The 16508-nt window shown below is 35.1% G+C and overlaps 1 protein-coding gene across 1 annotated transcript; it reads left to right on the top strand.

The window, feature by feature from the left end:
* Positions 1 to 3399: 3399 nt before the first annotated feature.
* On the top strand, positions 3400 to 4489 carry LOC126700332 (uncharacterized). The gene is made up of 2 exons (XM_050398429.1): positions 3400 to 3684; positions 3817 to 4489. Exons 1-2 carry the CDS (start codon positions 3551 to 3553, stop codon positions 4238 to 4240), a joined length of 558 nt encoding a protein of 185 aa, XP_050254386.1. The 5' UTR covers positions 3400 to 3550; the 3' UTR covers positions 4241 to 4489.
* Positions 4490 to 16508: the final 12019 nt, after the last annotated feature.

Raw genomic sequence — 16508 nt, 5'->3', positions numbered from 1 at the left:
AATTATTCAAGTAGCGCAATATGTTCCAGATGGAATCTGGCAGGTTTTTTTGCCTGCATTGGGTGTGAAGCATTCATTTCCATGCAAATAGCCTATACATATAAATTAAAGGAAAAAATTTGGTTCCAAAACATATTTAAAGCTATATTATTCCAACCTACTGTATAATTTATGTTTTTTTTTTTTTTTTTTTACTTCGGGGATATTTAGTATATGTGTTTGAAAATATGTGTAAAAATACATATGAATGAAAAAATATATGAAAATACGTGTAATGTTATTTAAAAATTAAAAATGTGTGTTTGAGTGAGTGTATCAAACACTCCCTTAAATTGCCGAAATTCCAACCCATCTATAGGCAAGAATTGGCATTAACCAAAAGTGCCTACCCTCCTATTTCATTCAATTTATCCTATTTCTATTTTCCACCAATGTTTACATTTTTTTTTCTTTCTTCTTCCTCCCCTTATTAGATACTGAGTATATAACCAAAACTGGCAGTATGTCAGAGAGTAACTGTTTGAGATGTCCGTGTTATTTAACTTATTTGGAATGGAAAATTTGTATTAAGCACATGCATGCACCACATGATAAAAACTGACAGAAGTAATTGTTTGCTCAGGCAAAGTGTTAATAAAAAAACTGCCTTTTGAAATTTTATCTTTGACTGGGGGATCTCAGGAGTGTCCTTTCACGTGTCCTACGATTTGAGCACCATGTGAAGTTGCATGTTAGCTTTTGGTTGCATGCCCCAATGTCTCGAACCTATAGGATAAGGATTGTAAAAAGTGTTACCATATGTAAAAAGTGTTAGCCAATGAGAAGCTAACCTTATATATATATATATATATATATGAAACAATCTAATATCACAACTTATCTCACAATTTTTTTTATTACAACTTTTATGTGGTAGAGCGTGAATGGTGGAGGAAAAATAATAAATCCTTATGTAAGTGATAAACAACTACTCATAATCTGTCACATCAAAATTATGACAAAATTGTGAAATAATGTGATCCTAAAACTACTCAATATCTCTCCTTTCCTTGTGCCTATAAAAAGAGAAAGAAACTTGTTTTTCATTTATATTTTTCTTCCTAGGACAGTTTTCCACGTGAAAAAGCCTTACTTTTTTTTTTCTTTTACTTTTCCTCTGTCTTTAAACCCTTTTGGTTTTCCTTAGGCACTTCACCCTAAAAAACTCATTGTATTGCTATATACAATCTTATAATTTTAATAGTTTCAAATTAAAGCCTGTTTAAAACGGTTAAAAATTAAATTTTATAATTTCAAGAGTTTCAAATCGAACTCTGAACTTTTAAAGTCATATCAATTTAAATTTTATATCACAATTTAATACTGAAATTTTCAAGTTCGATTTGGCATCTTGATTTTTGAGTTTAAAGTGATACAATTTAAAATGTTCATGGTTGAATTGAAACTAACGAAACTATATAATTTAATTTCTAACTTTTAAATTTTAGGATTAAATTTAAAACCACCCTTGAAATATAGGGTTTACAGTGTAATTTGACCAAAAAAGCATATTAGTTTCTATGGATTATGAATGTTTAGTAAGTAACTCCTACTCCTTTATGGTCAACCAACCCTGACTGGCCACATCAAATGTGGGGTCTATGGTCTATGGTCTATGGATGGACTTTCAGTTTTGCAAGAAGGAATCTGGTATACCTAAAATGGTTTGATGCCTTAATTTCAAGCATAATGTTGCATTCGCAATCTTGTGCCTGATAACTGATAACTAAAAGGGACCAAACATGAATTCAACAACCGTTCTTTTTCCGAGAGGGAAAGCCAGTAATATTTTCATTGCCTAGTAACCACTCATAGTGGAATCTTACTTTCACGTTGGCAATTAACATTAGGAAAAGTCTGGGTTCCAACTTTTTTAATTATATATATACGATACCTCTCTCCTAGACAAGCGATCAAGGTAATAAGTTGAGAGGACACAATTTAGAAAGGGATAAAAACTAGTTTGATTGTGTAACCTAAAACTTCATTAAAAAATAATAAAAATACATTAAACGTGAAATGATTTTTTATAGTGTGATAAACAAATATTTTTACCTTGAAAATATGATGGTTCCATGACAAACTAGCTCTTTTCACCACCAAATAATGAAGTATCAATTTTTGGTTTCCAATTAGCTTAACCTTAAAAAAAAAAAATATATATATATATATATATTATTATTATTATTGGATAAAATTCTTGAGTTTGAATCCCACTTATAGAAAAAAAAAAAGTCCAATATTGTCTATATATATATATATATATATATATATATTTATTGAAATTTCCTATAGCCAATATCTTGTCCCATTTTTGTTTTTTTTAAGTAAAAGATTATATTTAGAGATACACCAAATGGTACACTTAATTTCACAACTTGTTGAATTGTGGGACTGTAAGGGGCGAACATTTCTTATAGAATATTGATTTGTGTGACCCATCACTTTTCGTTGACTACTCATAATCACATAAATCAAAAAGTTATGAATTTAGGTGTGAGAATGATTGTGTCCTTAGTATTGATACTTAGTAAAAATTTTCATCTACCTTTCATCAATTTCTTAGGTTCTAATTAGCTCATCTATCTTATCATTAAATAAAATTGTAAGACTTATGTAAAGTACTTAGGTGTTGTTCTTTAGGTTTCTCTTTTAAGATTATGCTATGTGGATTTTTTCTTATGGAATGAAAGTGTATTTTTTAGTTAAGTAGCTATATGACTGAATCTTAAGAGGTAAACCTATAGAACAATACTTAAACTACTGTACATAAGTTTTGTCCTAAATAAAATGTTGAGTTTGAAATCCCTCTAGAGCCTACACACACAAACAATTTTTTTTTTTTTTAAATCCAATATTGTCTTGAATTTATCATGATCCATTATATTATAATACATTCATTCAATATATATATATATATATATATATGTCAATTACAACTCACTTGCCATTGGCCTCAGTAGCCTATTGGCACCCAGGTACCTGTATGACCTCATGCTCGGGTGGTTCTAGCCCCCGCAATCACCTAGCCAAAAAAAAAAAAAAAAAATTACAACTCACTTTTTCCTCTAACCAATATATTGTCCCCATTAATGTTTTTCCAAGTAAACCTTTCATCTACCATTATGAGATAATCAATTTCTTTTTAACTTTTTATAGGACAAGCTAATTTTCTAAAGAATTTTTTTTGAGATTTTTTTAAAATTATTTATTTATTTATTTATAAAGACTTGACCTTGAAAGAATGTTGTTATCTGGCCCCAGCTCAATTATGACTTCTTTCTTCCTGGCAACAATTGGAAATTACTCTATTGCTTCGTACACACGGCGACACCCAAACATCCTTATTAAGTAGCACTAATCAATAGTATATGTGACTCAACCAAAACACCCTAAAAACCCAATTTTGTGGCTCTGTTTTGTGGCTCTGTTTTGTGGCTTTCCCGTCTGCCTAGCTACCCAAACCATCATCACTCTCTCTCTCTCTCTCTCTCTGAATGAATGAAACACTATGACAACAAACAAAGAGACTAGTATTGTTGTTGTGCCTTCACAACCTGGCCTTGAGTGTTGCATGTGTGGAGACTATGGTTTATCCCACGAGCTTTTCCAATGCAAAGTCTGCCATTTCAGATCACAGCATAGGTATGTATATATACCAAGAGCACAGTTTTATGATTCAATTTTGGTTTTCTCTTTGTGGATCTTAAATATTTTTTGTGTATCTGTGATCTTAGCTATCTGATTGTTATCTCACAATTCAAATCTTTACTACAGGTATTGTAGCAATCTCTACCCAAAGGCTGAGTCCTACAAGATTTGCAATTGGTGTCTAAGTCAAAAGGATGACACCAAAGAAAAGTCACAAAACTCTTCCAATTCTTCCTCATCAAACAAGAGCCAAACCGAAGGGAATGGGAACACAAAAAAAAGTGACAACCTTGCAAACCTAAAGGGCCAAAGAGGCACTTTGCAATTGAAACTCAATGACCCAATCAAGAAACAGCGATCGCCTGCTGAAAATTCACCATCGCCAACCCCATCACCAACAACACGAAGGAGGCTTATAACCAGAGCTCGAATGGAAGAGAAGCTAAGGAGGACAAAGTCAGAGGAAATAGCAAACAGAATTGGAGTCACAAGGCAAGTATTTAGGAATAAGGTTAGAAGGTACAAGCTTTTGGATGAGGTTTCAAGCTGATCAATAATTGATAATATCAATATGGGTTTTTGCGAACAAATACAGATGAATTGTTGGTTTTTTATTTTATTTTATATATATATATATATATATATTTTGTCTTTTTGTACAGGAAAATGAAGATCAGATAATATATGGGTAATAGTGTAATACCGTAATAGGGTCACCTCAGAGTTTTTCTTCATTCCCTATAAATTCCATTATTTATACATACAATGTCAATGTAATTTGCTAGCAAAGCTTGGATTAGTAACAATAATCAGTGGTGACAACAAACTAAATGCCTTGTTATAATGAAACTATACGTTTCTGACTGTAATCTATGAAGCACGGATGCGGCTGGGAGGGTGCCGCACCGGAGTTTGACGCGGCTGCTCGCGCGTCGGTGCTGCGTTTGAGCTTCTTTTTTTTTTTTTTTTTTCACGGATTCACGCCGACTCGGCTTCTATTTGTGCCAAACCAGGCCGATTTGGCCAGAATCAAGCCGTATCGGGTAGTATTAGCAGGCGACCGAAAAGGTCAAAATAATCGAAATTGGCCTTGAATCCGGAACAGCCAAAATCGGCTTTGAATGAGGCCCAAACACCCTAAATCTGTCATTTCTCAATTTTATTATGAATATTTGATGATTCTTTTGTGTTTTGTGTTTCTTGCCTTCTTTTTTCTTTGTTTTGTGAATCAAGGCATAGTAATGTGTTTTTTAAGAATATTTTAATAGTAAAAATATATAGAAAATATAAATAAAAATATTTTTAATAATTTTTTAATCTCCGCACCCCGCCGCACCTGCACCCTACTTTTTCAAAAATTGTCGAGTCCCGCACCCACACCTGCACTCGAATTCGGAAATGTACCCGTACTTCATAGATTGTAATTAGCCAAAACTAGTCGAATATTGAATACTAAATTTTGAGGTTCCAATATATATATATATATATATATATATATAACAAACATGCTGTGATTGGTGCATAATAATAAATGTAGTAGACCACTAACATTACTAACCTTTGTTTCAAAGGTGTTTATTCTTTGAGTTCTGTCGGAACCATTTTAGGGAGGTGAAATACAAATTTTGGTGTTTTCACCATTTTATTTTTTTGTCATCATTGATTCATGGTGTTCAAAAAAACTGCAACAATACCCTCCTCCCATATTAGAATTATTGTAAGAATTTTGGCATTTTACTCATCTTGGGTTGTCACCAATCATCAACATCATGGCAATACATAGTACATTTTTGGAGCCATTCACACATTGTTGCATGTTAAAAGTACTAGGGGAATGTTTTGTCTATTTTTTAAAAGTTACAAGGTAGTTTACTGAAGCAGTGGGTTATGTTAAATCCCAAATAAAAATGGTAGTTTCAAGGTTTAAGAAGTTTCAAGGTAGTTTGCTAAACCCCTCACTGTTTAAATGGGCTGGAAAAGACTTATTTTCAATTTTTTAAATTTATTTATTTTTATAGAATCTGTCAATTCCAAAGTTTTCTACAATCACTTGGATATTTTATATATTTTAAAATTATTATATGCTGCAAGAATATGTCACCAACTTTTTGGATACATTGCAAAATGTCTTAGAATCCTTGGAGAGAATATCAGAAAGATTGTAGTAAGATATGGCTAATATATTAGGTAAGAAATAAAGAATTATGAGAAACTCGGAGTAAGTTTTTTTTTGGGTGGAGAAAAGAATCTTGGAATAAGTTGACTCCGTAAAAAGCATTGTGATTTATGAATAGCATGGGTTATATTTAAAATTGAAAAAAAAAAAAAAAAAATCAAAGATAGGCAATTGATCCATTGACAAAATGTGTGTCACGAGCAAAAGATTCGAATTCAGCGATAATCCATATATATGCTTCGTAAATTATTTAGATACTTCTGTTCTACACTAAATCTTCTATTGTTCAAAAAAATCGAACAAGAAAAAGTGTGAATGTGACCTAGTAAGGCTATTATAAATTCCATTTGATTGTTTTATTTATTTTTTTTAAAATAAGTAAAAGGAGATAAGTAAGAGTAAGTTTATACTATATGTTTAATTAGTTAGTCTATCTACTAAAGCTGGATTTATATATTGATGCATTTTGGCATATCATTTTAAAATCACCATATATAAAAATTCATAATATAACACATTAGATTCCTATAATATCATATCTTTTTTGTCTTTTCTATATCTTATCATCTCTTTTTTTTTTTTTTTTTGGGTGAAATTATCATCTCATTTCAAATCTACTTATTAGGGATTCTAAATAGACATAGTATCTATTTGGGTAAGATTCAAGTTTCAGATGAACATTTCCATGTTACTCATGCTACAGGGGATAAAATCCTCTTCCGTGAAATCCTCTAAATCCCTCAAATTTTTAGTTAATTATAAGATACATGACATTTTTTTTTGGTGTGATTTATATAGAGTTTTTAAGACCATTAGATTTTTGTAAATGTCACTTGTCTTAAATCTAAATTAAAATTGAGAGATTTAAATAAGAGTGGACAATAAAAAGATGATTGAGCTCTATAATTATAGCCATGAGTACAACTACAAATTTATTAGGTGTTTTCTCTATTTTTTCATGGTAAGACACTTATATTATCACAATATATTAGTAATGCTTGTTTTATTAAGAGCGCGATGTTAGGAATGCTCTAAATTTGATTAAATTATATTTTTAACTCTTAAAGTTTGATTTATTTTTTCCTCTTCATTTTGGTCTCTTAAGTTTATATAGTTTTCACTTTAATCCTTTAAGTTTGAATTCATTTTAAAATGGCCATTCCTCCTATATCGGTGACTAATCTAGTTGTTAAAAGCAAGAATAAGGTTTTATGTTCTTGTTTTGTATCCCTTTGTTGTGCATTGTTCTATGCATCTTTGTATTTAATCATGTATGGATTGTTGCGCTCTTTCTTTTTTTAATGAAGATTGCTACTTAACCAATAATAATAATAATAATAATAATAATAATAATAATAATAATAATAATAATAACTAGTCGTTAACTCATGCAATATATTAGGTGTTTTCTCTATTTTTTCATGGTAAGACACTTATATTATCACACGCAATATATTAGTAATGCTTGTTTTATTAAGAGCGCGATGTTAGGAATGCTCTAAATTTGATTAAATTATATTTTTAACCCTTAAAGTTTGATTTATTTTTTCCTCTTCATTTTGGTCTCTTAAGTTTATATAGTTTTCACTTTAATCCTTTAAGTTTGAATTCATTTTAAAATGGCCATTCCTCCTATATCGGTGACTAATCTAGTTGTTAAAAGCAAGAATAAGGTTTTATGTTATTGTTTTGTATCCCTTTGTTGTGGATTGTTCTATGCATCTTTGTATTTTATCATGTATGGATTGTTGCGCTCTTTCTTGTTTTAATGAAGATTGCTACTTAACCAATAATAATAATAATAATAACTAGTCGTTAACTCATGCAATATATTAGGTGTTTTCTCTATTTTTTCATGGTAAGACACTTATATTATCACACGCAATATATTAGTAATGCTTGTTTTATTAAGAGCGCGATGTTAGGAATGCTCTAAATTTGATTAAATTATATTTTTAACCCTTAAAGTTTGATTTATTTTTTCCTCTTCATTTTGGTCTCTTAAGTTTATATAGTTTTCACTTTAATCCTTTAAGTTTGAATTCATTTTAAAATGGCCATTCCTCCTATATCGGTGACTAATCTAGTTGTTAAAAGCAAGAATAAGGTTTTATGTTATTGTTTTGTATCCCTTTGTTGTGGATTGTTCTATGCATCTTTGTATTTTATCATGTATGGATTGTTGCGCTCTTTCTTGTTTTAATGAAGATTGCTACTTAACCAATAATAATAATAATAATAACTAGTCGTTAACTCATGCAATATATTAGATGTTTTTTCTATTTTTTCATGGTAAGACACTTATATTATCACACGCAATATATTAGTAATGCTTGTTTTATTAAGAGCGCGATGTTAGGAATGCTCTAAATTTGATTAAATTATATTTTTAACCCTTAAAGTTTGATTTATTTTTTCCTCTTCATTTTGGTCTCTTAAGTTTATATAGTTTTCACTTTAATCCTTTAAGTTTGAATTCATTTTAAAATGGCCATTCCTCCTATATCGGTGACTAATCTAGTTGTTAAAAGCAAGAATAAGGTTTTATGTTATTGTTTTGTATCCCTTTGTTGTGGATTGTTCTATGCATCTTTGTATTTTATCATGTATGGATTGTTGCGCTCTTTCTTGTTTTAATGAAGATTGCTACTTAACCAATAATAATAATAATAATAACTAGTCGTTAACTCATGCAATATATTAGGTGTTTTTTCTATTTTTTCATGGTAAGACACTTATATTATCACACGCAATATATTAGTAATGCTTGTTTTATTAAGAGCGCGATGTTAGGAATGCTCTAAATTTGATTAAATTATATTTTTAACCCTTAAAGTTTGATTTATTTTTTCCTCTTCATTTTGGTCTCTTAAGTTTATATAGTTTTCACTTTAATCCTTTAAGTTTGAATTCATTTTAAAATGGCCATTCCTCCTATATCGGTGACTAATCTAGTTGTTAAAAGCAAGAATAAGGTTTTATGTTATTGTTTTGTATCCCTTTGTTGTGGATTGTTCTATGCATCTTTGTATTTTATCATGTATGGATTGTTGCGCTCTTTCTTGTTTTAATGAAGATTGCTACTTAACCAATAATAATAATAATAATAATAATAATAATAATAACTAGTCGTTAACTCATGCAATGCACGGGAAAACTATTGTGTAAGTAGATGTTAACAACTATTTGTCTTTTCCACTTAGATTGTACATAGTTGCTAACCCGTGCAATGCACGAAATAATTTGAGAAAAATAATATATATTTACTTTGCTTAAAAGCTCACTTTAAAATGAATAGGTTGGCTTTCTACTCATAACATACTCAAAAACTGGAATCACGTTTGATTAAAGGAAAATTGAACAATATCAACTATTTGCAAAAATGGTAAAAGAACAAAAATATATAACAAATGAAAGTTTTCCATTATGTTTACGCTGTTTGTTGTTCTAAATAAAATATTTTATAATGTATAATATTTTACATGTAAAATATTTTTAGTAAAATGTTTTCATTTTACGGTACTTAGTTGCATAATTGGAAATGTTTTAGAAATCATTTTTTAGTGTTTTTTTTTTTTAGTAAAATAAAAATAAAAATTCCATTGTTCTCAAAACCCACCAAATGCAAGCACAATTACAGAACTACGCACATAACCCACCACTAACAACCACCCAAAATTCTAGATCCATAAGGGAAAAAAAAAGTTATGATAGCCAACCAAAAACCCAAATCTAAAAACCCAACCAAATTTGCTCCAATCTCCAAATACACCAATCTCATCCCAACCACCATCAGCTAATATCCAGTACAGCCATAACCCAAAAAAGAAGGGGAAAACTTAATCCACATCACAACAAACGCATACAACTCAACTACCAAAGTAGACAACCACCACAATACAACCCAACCTTCGATCCACACCCTCAAACCCAATGAAAACCCACATATCTATGTCTCTAACTAACCCATAGCAAGCCTCTCAACGACGTCGACTTGAGCAGCGATAGCCACCTACACATTGATTTCTAATTGGGAGTTTTGGGTGTGGAAGTTCCGAGCAAAAGAGAGACAAATAGGTGTGGCTAACAGTGTGCACTTTAGGTGAAGGGAGAAGAGGGAGATTTGGTAGAGATTGGGTCTTTGGATTTGATACAGATTTGTAATGGTTGGTTAGTTGTTTGATGAATTTTGGACTATGGGTGTGGCTTTTTGTTTGTGGCTGATTTCTGCGTTTAGGATCGGGTTTGTAATTTGTATTTGGTGGAAATAAAAAAAAAAGATTTATTATTATTTATATAAGTATTGCTGATGTGGAAAATTGTGGGAGTTTCAAAAGTTTCGGTTTTTTATATATATAGATAACACTAATAATAATAATAATCGTGAGGGGCCAAGCAACATAAGAGTAAGTTGGGGGCCAAAATGGGGATATATCCATTTCGCTGAAACTTTCTAGTAAAATGCCTCCTGTCTGAAACTATTTAGAGATATGCTCCTGTTTTAAATTTGATTTTCTAAAAGTCGAGTTTCAATGAAAAAATTGATTTTTAGAAAATCAAGTTATAGGCAATCAAATAATAATAATAATAATAATAATAAAACATGGAACTTGAGTTCCATGTTGGTTTTTTCAAGAAACTCGATTTTCGCCAAATCGAGTTTTTCATTAAAACTCGATTTTCTAAAAATTGAGTTTCAAAATAGGGGCATATTCTTAAATAGTTTCAGACAGAAGGTATTTTACTGGAAAGTTTCGGCAAAAGGGGTATTTTGCCATTTTGGCCGTAAGTTAGGAACTTCGTAGTCAACACGTGCCAGTCTCTATTGAAGAACCTGTAAGCTAGACAATAGATCAATAGATGAGAAAAATACGCATATCAATTTAGTGTAACGATCATCTCGATCTATCTAAAGGGAACCCTTCAAAAGGCGGGTTTGATGGTTAAATCTATCAAAATCATATTTATTATACCTAACCACCCACCCACTCAACATTTAATGAGATGTAACCTGCCCCTTCAGCGGGATTCCTAACCACCGTTTGGAGTCATGCCCAGATCAGTAGAACATGCATGTTTGATTCAATGAAAGCAACATAAGAGGGTAATGATGGATTTTCATAGTTAAGCTTGTGCCAATCAATGGTGTAAATACCCCACTGTAGCATTCCTAAAGGTGTGCAACCCTTAACCCAATTAGTTTCCACTTTCCACCCAATTAGACATTTTCCTTAATACTAAATTAATCTTCAGAGTGCTTATAGGCTTATAGCCACCCTAGTTGGGATTATCATGTTTATTGTGTGCAGGCACCGGCCAAACAAACCTTTTTTTTTTAGAGTTTACATCAAATACCCATCACCATATATGCACTCACCTAGACATGGCAAAACGGGTCAGAATTTTCTGACCCGACCTGATTGACCCGCAACCCGATTGACCCGTTTAAAAATGACCTGTTTTGACCTGCGACCCGTTTAACCCGACCCGATCCAACCGTTTTGCCATGTCTACCAACGTTGAGTATATTGAGATTGAGGTATAATTCTTATAAAATATTTACTTATTCTTCTTTACTTAATATGTTATATACTCCATTATAGTTTGTCATTCTTTACTTGCCACCTTCATTTTCTCTACCTACTTTAAACAGATCAAAGATTATACCAAGATTAGCTTATAGAAAGCTGAAACAAGAGTTGCACCAAATTTGGGTATCAAGTGTTTAGTGGTAACAGTATCACTAGTGAGAATTTAATTATAGTTAAGGAACATATAAACAATTGACAAATTGCATCTATTTCAAAAAAAAAAAAAAAGTTTGAAAAATACAAGTCAACTTGACCCGACTCGATTGACCCGATCCGAATCTAATCCGACCCGTCCGTTTTGCCACGTCTACACCCACCTACAATAATAATAATAATAATAATAATAACAATAATAATAATAAAAGAACCAAAACATTCGTCTTTGCACCAAAACACAGAGCAATAGTCCACAAACGAGAAAGCACAAAGACGCAATGAACAAACCTCAACAATGGGATACAAAACATGGAACAAAGTAACGACCGTATAGAAGAACAAGAAATAATGTTTGTGCATATAGGATAAAAATCACCATGTAATGTAAATTGAAATGGAGCCGAAAGAAAAGTTGGGAGGGGATATAAAATTATATAGATAGGTCCACACGGATTGATGAAATATAAAAATAATTTTGTATGAACTACCAATACCAACGAAGACTTCTTTATTGGTCAATGGTTTAGTAATACTTTAATCTCCATTTGTGAAAGTGAAGTTTGGGTCAACTTTCCTGCGAAGAAATCTTCATTGGTAGTTCATTCAAAATGCGAAAATTACAAAATTTACAACAGTAATGGGATCCACATATGTGGTATTTTATAGTATTTGTTTGGTGAAGGGTCTCATCTTTCTCTTTTCCTTTGACAGAAAGACATTAAAATAAAGCAACAATCATTGATACAGTAATAGTATGTGTTCCAAAATATGTTAGAAATTGATTATAAATAAAAATGAAGATTGCACACCATAATTACAATGAGACTATGAGAGGCGCACCCATTTAATTCTTCTGCTCATTTTGAATTCAAGATATGCCTAGGAAAAAAGTTATAATTATTAGAGATCTCCCAATTTTTTTTAACGTATTTTAAGCCTGCATTTGGGTTATAAGCTGAAATTGGATTTTAAAACTCGTTTATGAGCTTATGTATAGTAAAAGTTGTGTCCTACAAGTTATGGTTATGCCAAGTCAATATCATCTCCTATTATGAGTACCTATAATGCAGTGGCGGTTCCAGAAATTCTTTTCAGGGTGGTCATTAAAAATAATTAAATTAAAAAAATTTAATAATAATAAAACTTGAATATATTAAATTTCCTTTCACAAGTTTTCATATTTTGAAATCATTGTGTGATAGTTTCACTATCAATGTTATCAGCTACATCTTTTTCAATGTATACAACCAAACAATTATTAAGTTACTGACCTCTCATTCAATTACTAACATATTGCCTAAATAAGTACTAATATAAACAAAATGCATTATCTTTTTGAAAAAATATATCACACAAATCCAACAAATTCGGCTAGAGACTAAAGCAAACACTAATAGATTAATTATTTAAAAAGTGTACATTTTATATATATATGTGGGGGCCGGCCCAAAAATGATGGGCTATTCCAAACTCAGGCTCGTCCGAGGAGCGTACTATCCGAGGAAGAGCCTCGTATACAGCATTACCCAATCCCAGCAGCTCCATGGAAACCCGTCCGAGAAGTAATTCCTCCTCGGACATCACGAAGCCCCAGACGAGAAACTCTGCTCAGCCATTTCAACTCGCCTTCCCAACATATAAAATGAATTAAATCCAAAATATCTCACGGAAAGCTACCACCACATTAATTGCGCCCCAACCACCCTCTTGGCCGCATTAATGAGGAAAAGACTCCTGAACAGTGCCGCCTTGGCCTCTACAACTCACAAAGGGACTGATAAGGGCGTCTGATGGGACAGGTGCTCAGATGGACGTCTAGATGGTCAACAGGTGTAAGGTTGAGATGAGAGGGAGAGAGAGATATAATGTAGTGGAGTCCCTCAAAGAAGGGACGGCAGAATTATAAGAGGAACAAAAGAAATAAAATCAGACGGGAGGAATCCTTCTTTACGTTCTTATTTCTTTCTGCAAACAGTACACTAAATGCATTAGACCTGCTAGTTTCACTGAGGCCAAGTTCTTTAACCCATTCTCTACAAGTATTTATTGTGGGTTGTGCTTTGGGCCAAGGCCTGATCAACAGAAGTTGGGCCAGGAAAATCGTGCAACTACAATTGGCGCCGTCTGTGGGAGGAACTAGGGCATCAGCTAGTGCAACGGTCAAGCATGTCAGAACTAGACCCGCACCAAGAGGATCCTCACCAAGCTAACTCCCAACGGACACGACATGCCGAGTCCCAGAGGCAAAATAACCCAACTGGCCCAGGTGAAAGGGGGAATCGTGAAGGGAGTGTGCATACCACCCGGACGAGCCAGAGTCACACTCAGATAGGAAGTCACGTGTCTCAGAGGCGAAATAGTCACCAGGCCATGCAGCGAGAGATAGATGACCTAAAAAGGAAGTTACGACGTGCGCAGCGAAGACGATCTCCCTCTGACTCAGGCGAGTCTTCTAGTCCAGAAGACGTGAGTTACAGACGAAGGTCAAGGACCCCACCAAGCGAAACCTTTTCTTACGAAAAGGAACCACGCCTTGTACGAAAGTATGAGCGCCCGTCCAGCAAAGGTTCGGGGAGCGACGCCATGAAGAAGGCGTTGGATCAGGTTTCAAGATCACCCTTCACGAATAGAATCGAAGGGGCTAAGATGTCAAGACGCTTCAACCAACCGGCGTTCGCCATTTATCACGGCAAAGCAGACCCGGTGGAGCACGTGAGTCAGTTTAATCCAAAGATGGCAATTTACTCGCAAAACGAGGCCTTGATGTGCAAAATCTTCCCCTCTAGCTTGGGATCGATGGCAATGAGATGGTTCAACAGCCTGAAGACAAACTCCGTGGGCTCCTACAAGCAGCTCACTCAAGCTTTTTGCTCCCGTTTCATTACAAACACTAGAGTCCCTCGACCTTTCAGTTCGCTGCTGTCCTTGTCCATGCACGAAGGAGAAACCCTGAAAGCGTATTCCGATAGGTATTGGGAGGTGTATAACGATTTAGATGACAACCATGATAACATTGCTATCAGCACGTTCACAAGCGGCCTCCCCACCGGGCATGGCTTAAGGAAATCCCTCACCGGGAAACCAGCTACTGACGTCCAACAACTGATGGATAGGATCGACAAGTACAAAAGAGTGGAGGAGGATCAGCTGCAAGGGAAGGGCAAGGAGAAGGTCGTTCCCTTTAAGGCAAATGATTTCAGAATGGAACGTCACAATCCTGGTCAGCCGAGGAGAGATTTTCCGCGACAGGCTGGGCAGAGCACCCCGCAAACAGTGAATGCCGTATTCAGAGAGCCAGTACAACAGGTACTGGAGAAAGTAAGGGATGAACCCTATTTCAGATGGCCGAGAAAGATGGCTGGAAACCCTGCCAATCGTAATCAGAACTTGTACTGCCAATATCATCAGGACCACGGGCATACTACTGAGGACTGCAGGAATCTGTGGAATCACCTAGATCAATTGGTCCGAGAAGGAAAGTTACGTCACCTGCTGCACTCGTCAAGCGGCCATCCCGGCCAAGCAGCACAAGAACCTCGAAGGGACGTGTCTTTAAGACCCCCCACCGGGACGATACATGTCATCCTCGCTGCACCAGGAAGAACTGGGCCGCCCATCCCCAGGGTATTAGCCGTGGATCATTTCCCCTACATGGGCAGGCAAAGAGAGCCCAAGAGGTTAAAAAAGGGAAGCTCTTTGATACTGGGATTCTCGGATGAGGATAAAGAAGGAACAATTCAACCTCACGATGATGCCTTGGTGGTCACCTTGCGGATTGGGGGTTTTGATGTTAAAAGGGTGTTAGTAGATTCGGGAAGTGCGGTGGAGATAATGTACCCCGACCTATACAAGGGGCTAAACTTGACGCCAGAAGATTTAACGGCTTATGATTCCCCCCTCCTCAGCTTTGAGGGGAAGCTTGTTACGCCAAAGGGGCTAATCCGACTGCCCGTACAGACTGGGGTGGAAGTGGTGGAGGTGAATTTTATCGTGGTCGACGCTTATTCACCCTACACTGCGATAGTTGCAAGGCCATGGATCCACAGCCTAGAGGCCGTGACCTCCACACTTCACCAGAAAGTAAAATATCCATCCCAAGGACGAGTAGAAGAGATCCGAGGAGATCAGGCCGTGGCTAGGAAGTGTGTGGTGGCCGCCATTTTACATCGGCCCTTGGTCGAGACCTCGGACTCAAAAAGCTTATAGCAACCAGCCTCCTCGGTGAAGCATAACGAGGGGCTGGCCGAGGAGATAATGTGTGAAGGCCTAGATAAGATTGCTGTCAGCGATGACCCGGAGAAGTTTTTTCAGGTCGGCTCTGAATTTCCCTCTCAAGAAAAGGAGGAACTGGTCAGATTTCTCAGAGAAAACGTCGATGTATTCGCTTGGGACGCCTACGATGCCCCGGGAGTCGATCCCAGCCTTATTTGTCACCACTTGAACGTCAACCCCTCTTCCACTCCGAGGAAGCAGCCATCCCGACGCCCTTTAAAGGAGCACGCTAGTGCCGTGAGAGACGAGGTGGCAAAATTAAAAAGGGCAGGGGCTATCAAAGAGGTCTTTTATCCCGAATGGTTGGCAAACACAGTGGTGGTAAGGAAGAAGACGGGGAAGTGGAGGGTCTGCGTAGACTTCACGGACCTGAACAAGGCGTGCCCCAAGGACCCATTTCCCCTACCCAAAATTGACCGATTGGTGGACGCAACCGTGGGGCACCCTCGAATGAGTTTCCTGGACGCCTTCCAGGGCTATCATCAGATACCCCTTGCGCTGGAGGACCAAGAGAAAACGGCTTTCATGACGCCCATCGGAAATTATCATTATAAGGTGATGCCTTTCGGGCTAAAGAACGCGGGTTCGACATACCAAAGGATGATGACTCGGATGTTCGAGCC

Source organism: Quercus robur, chromosome 9 (genome assembly GCF_932294415.1).
Source record: "Quercus robur chromosome 9, dhQueRobu3.1, whole genome shotgun sequence".
In the NCBI taxonomy this organism is placed as follows: Eukaryota; Viridiplantae; Streptophyta; class Magnoliopsida; order Fagales; family Fagaceae; genus Quercus; species Quercus robur.
Note: the sequence above shows the minus strand (reverse complement) of the source record. Positions and strands in the feature narration are given on the sequence as shown.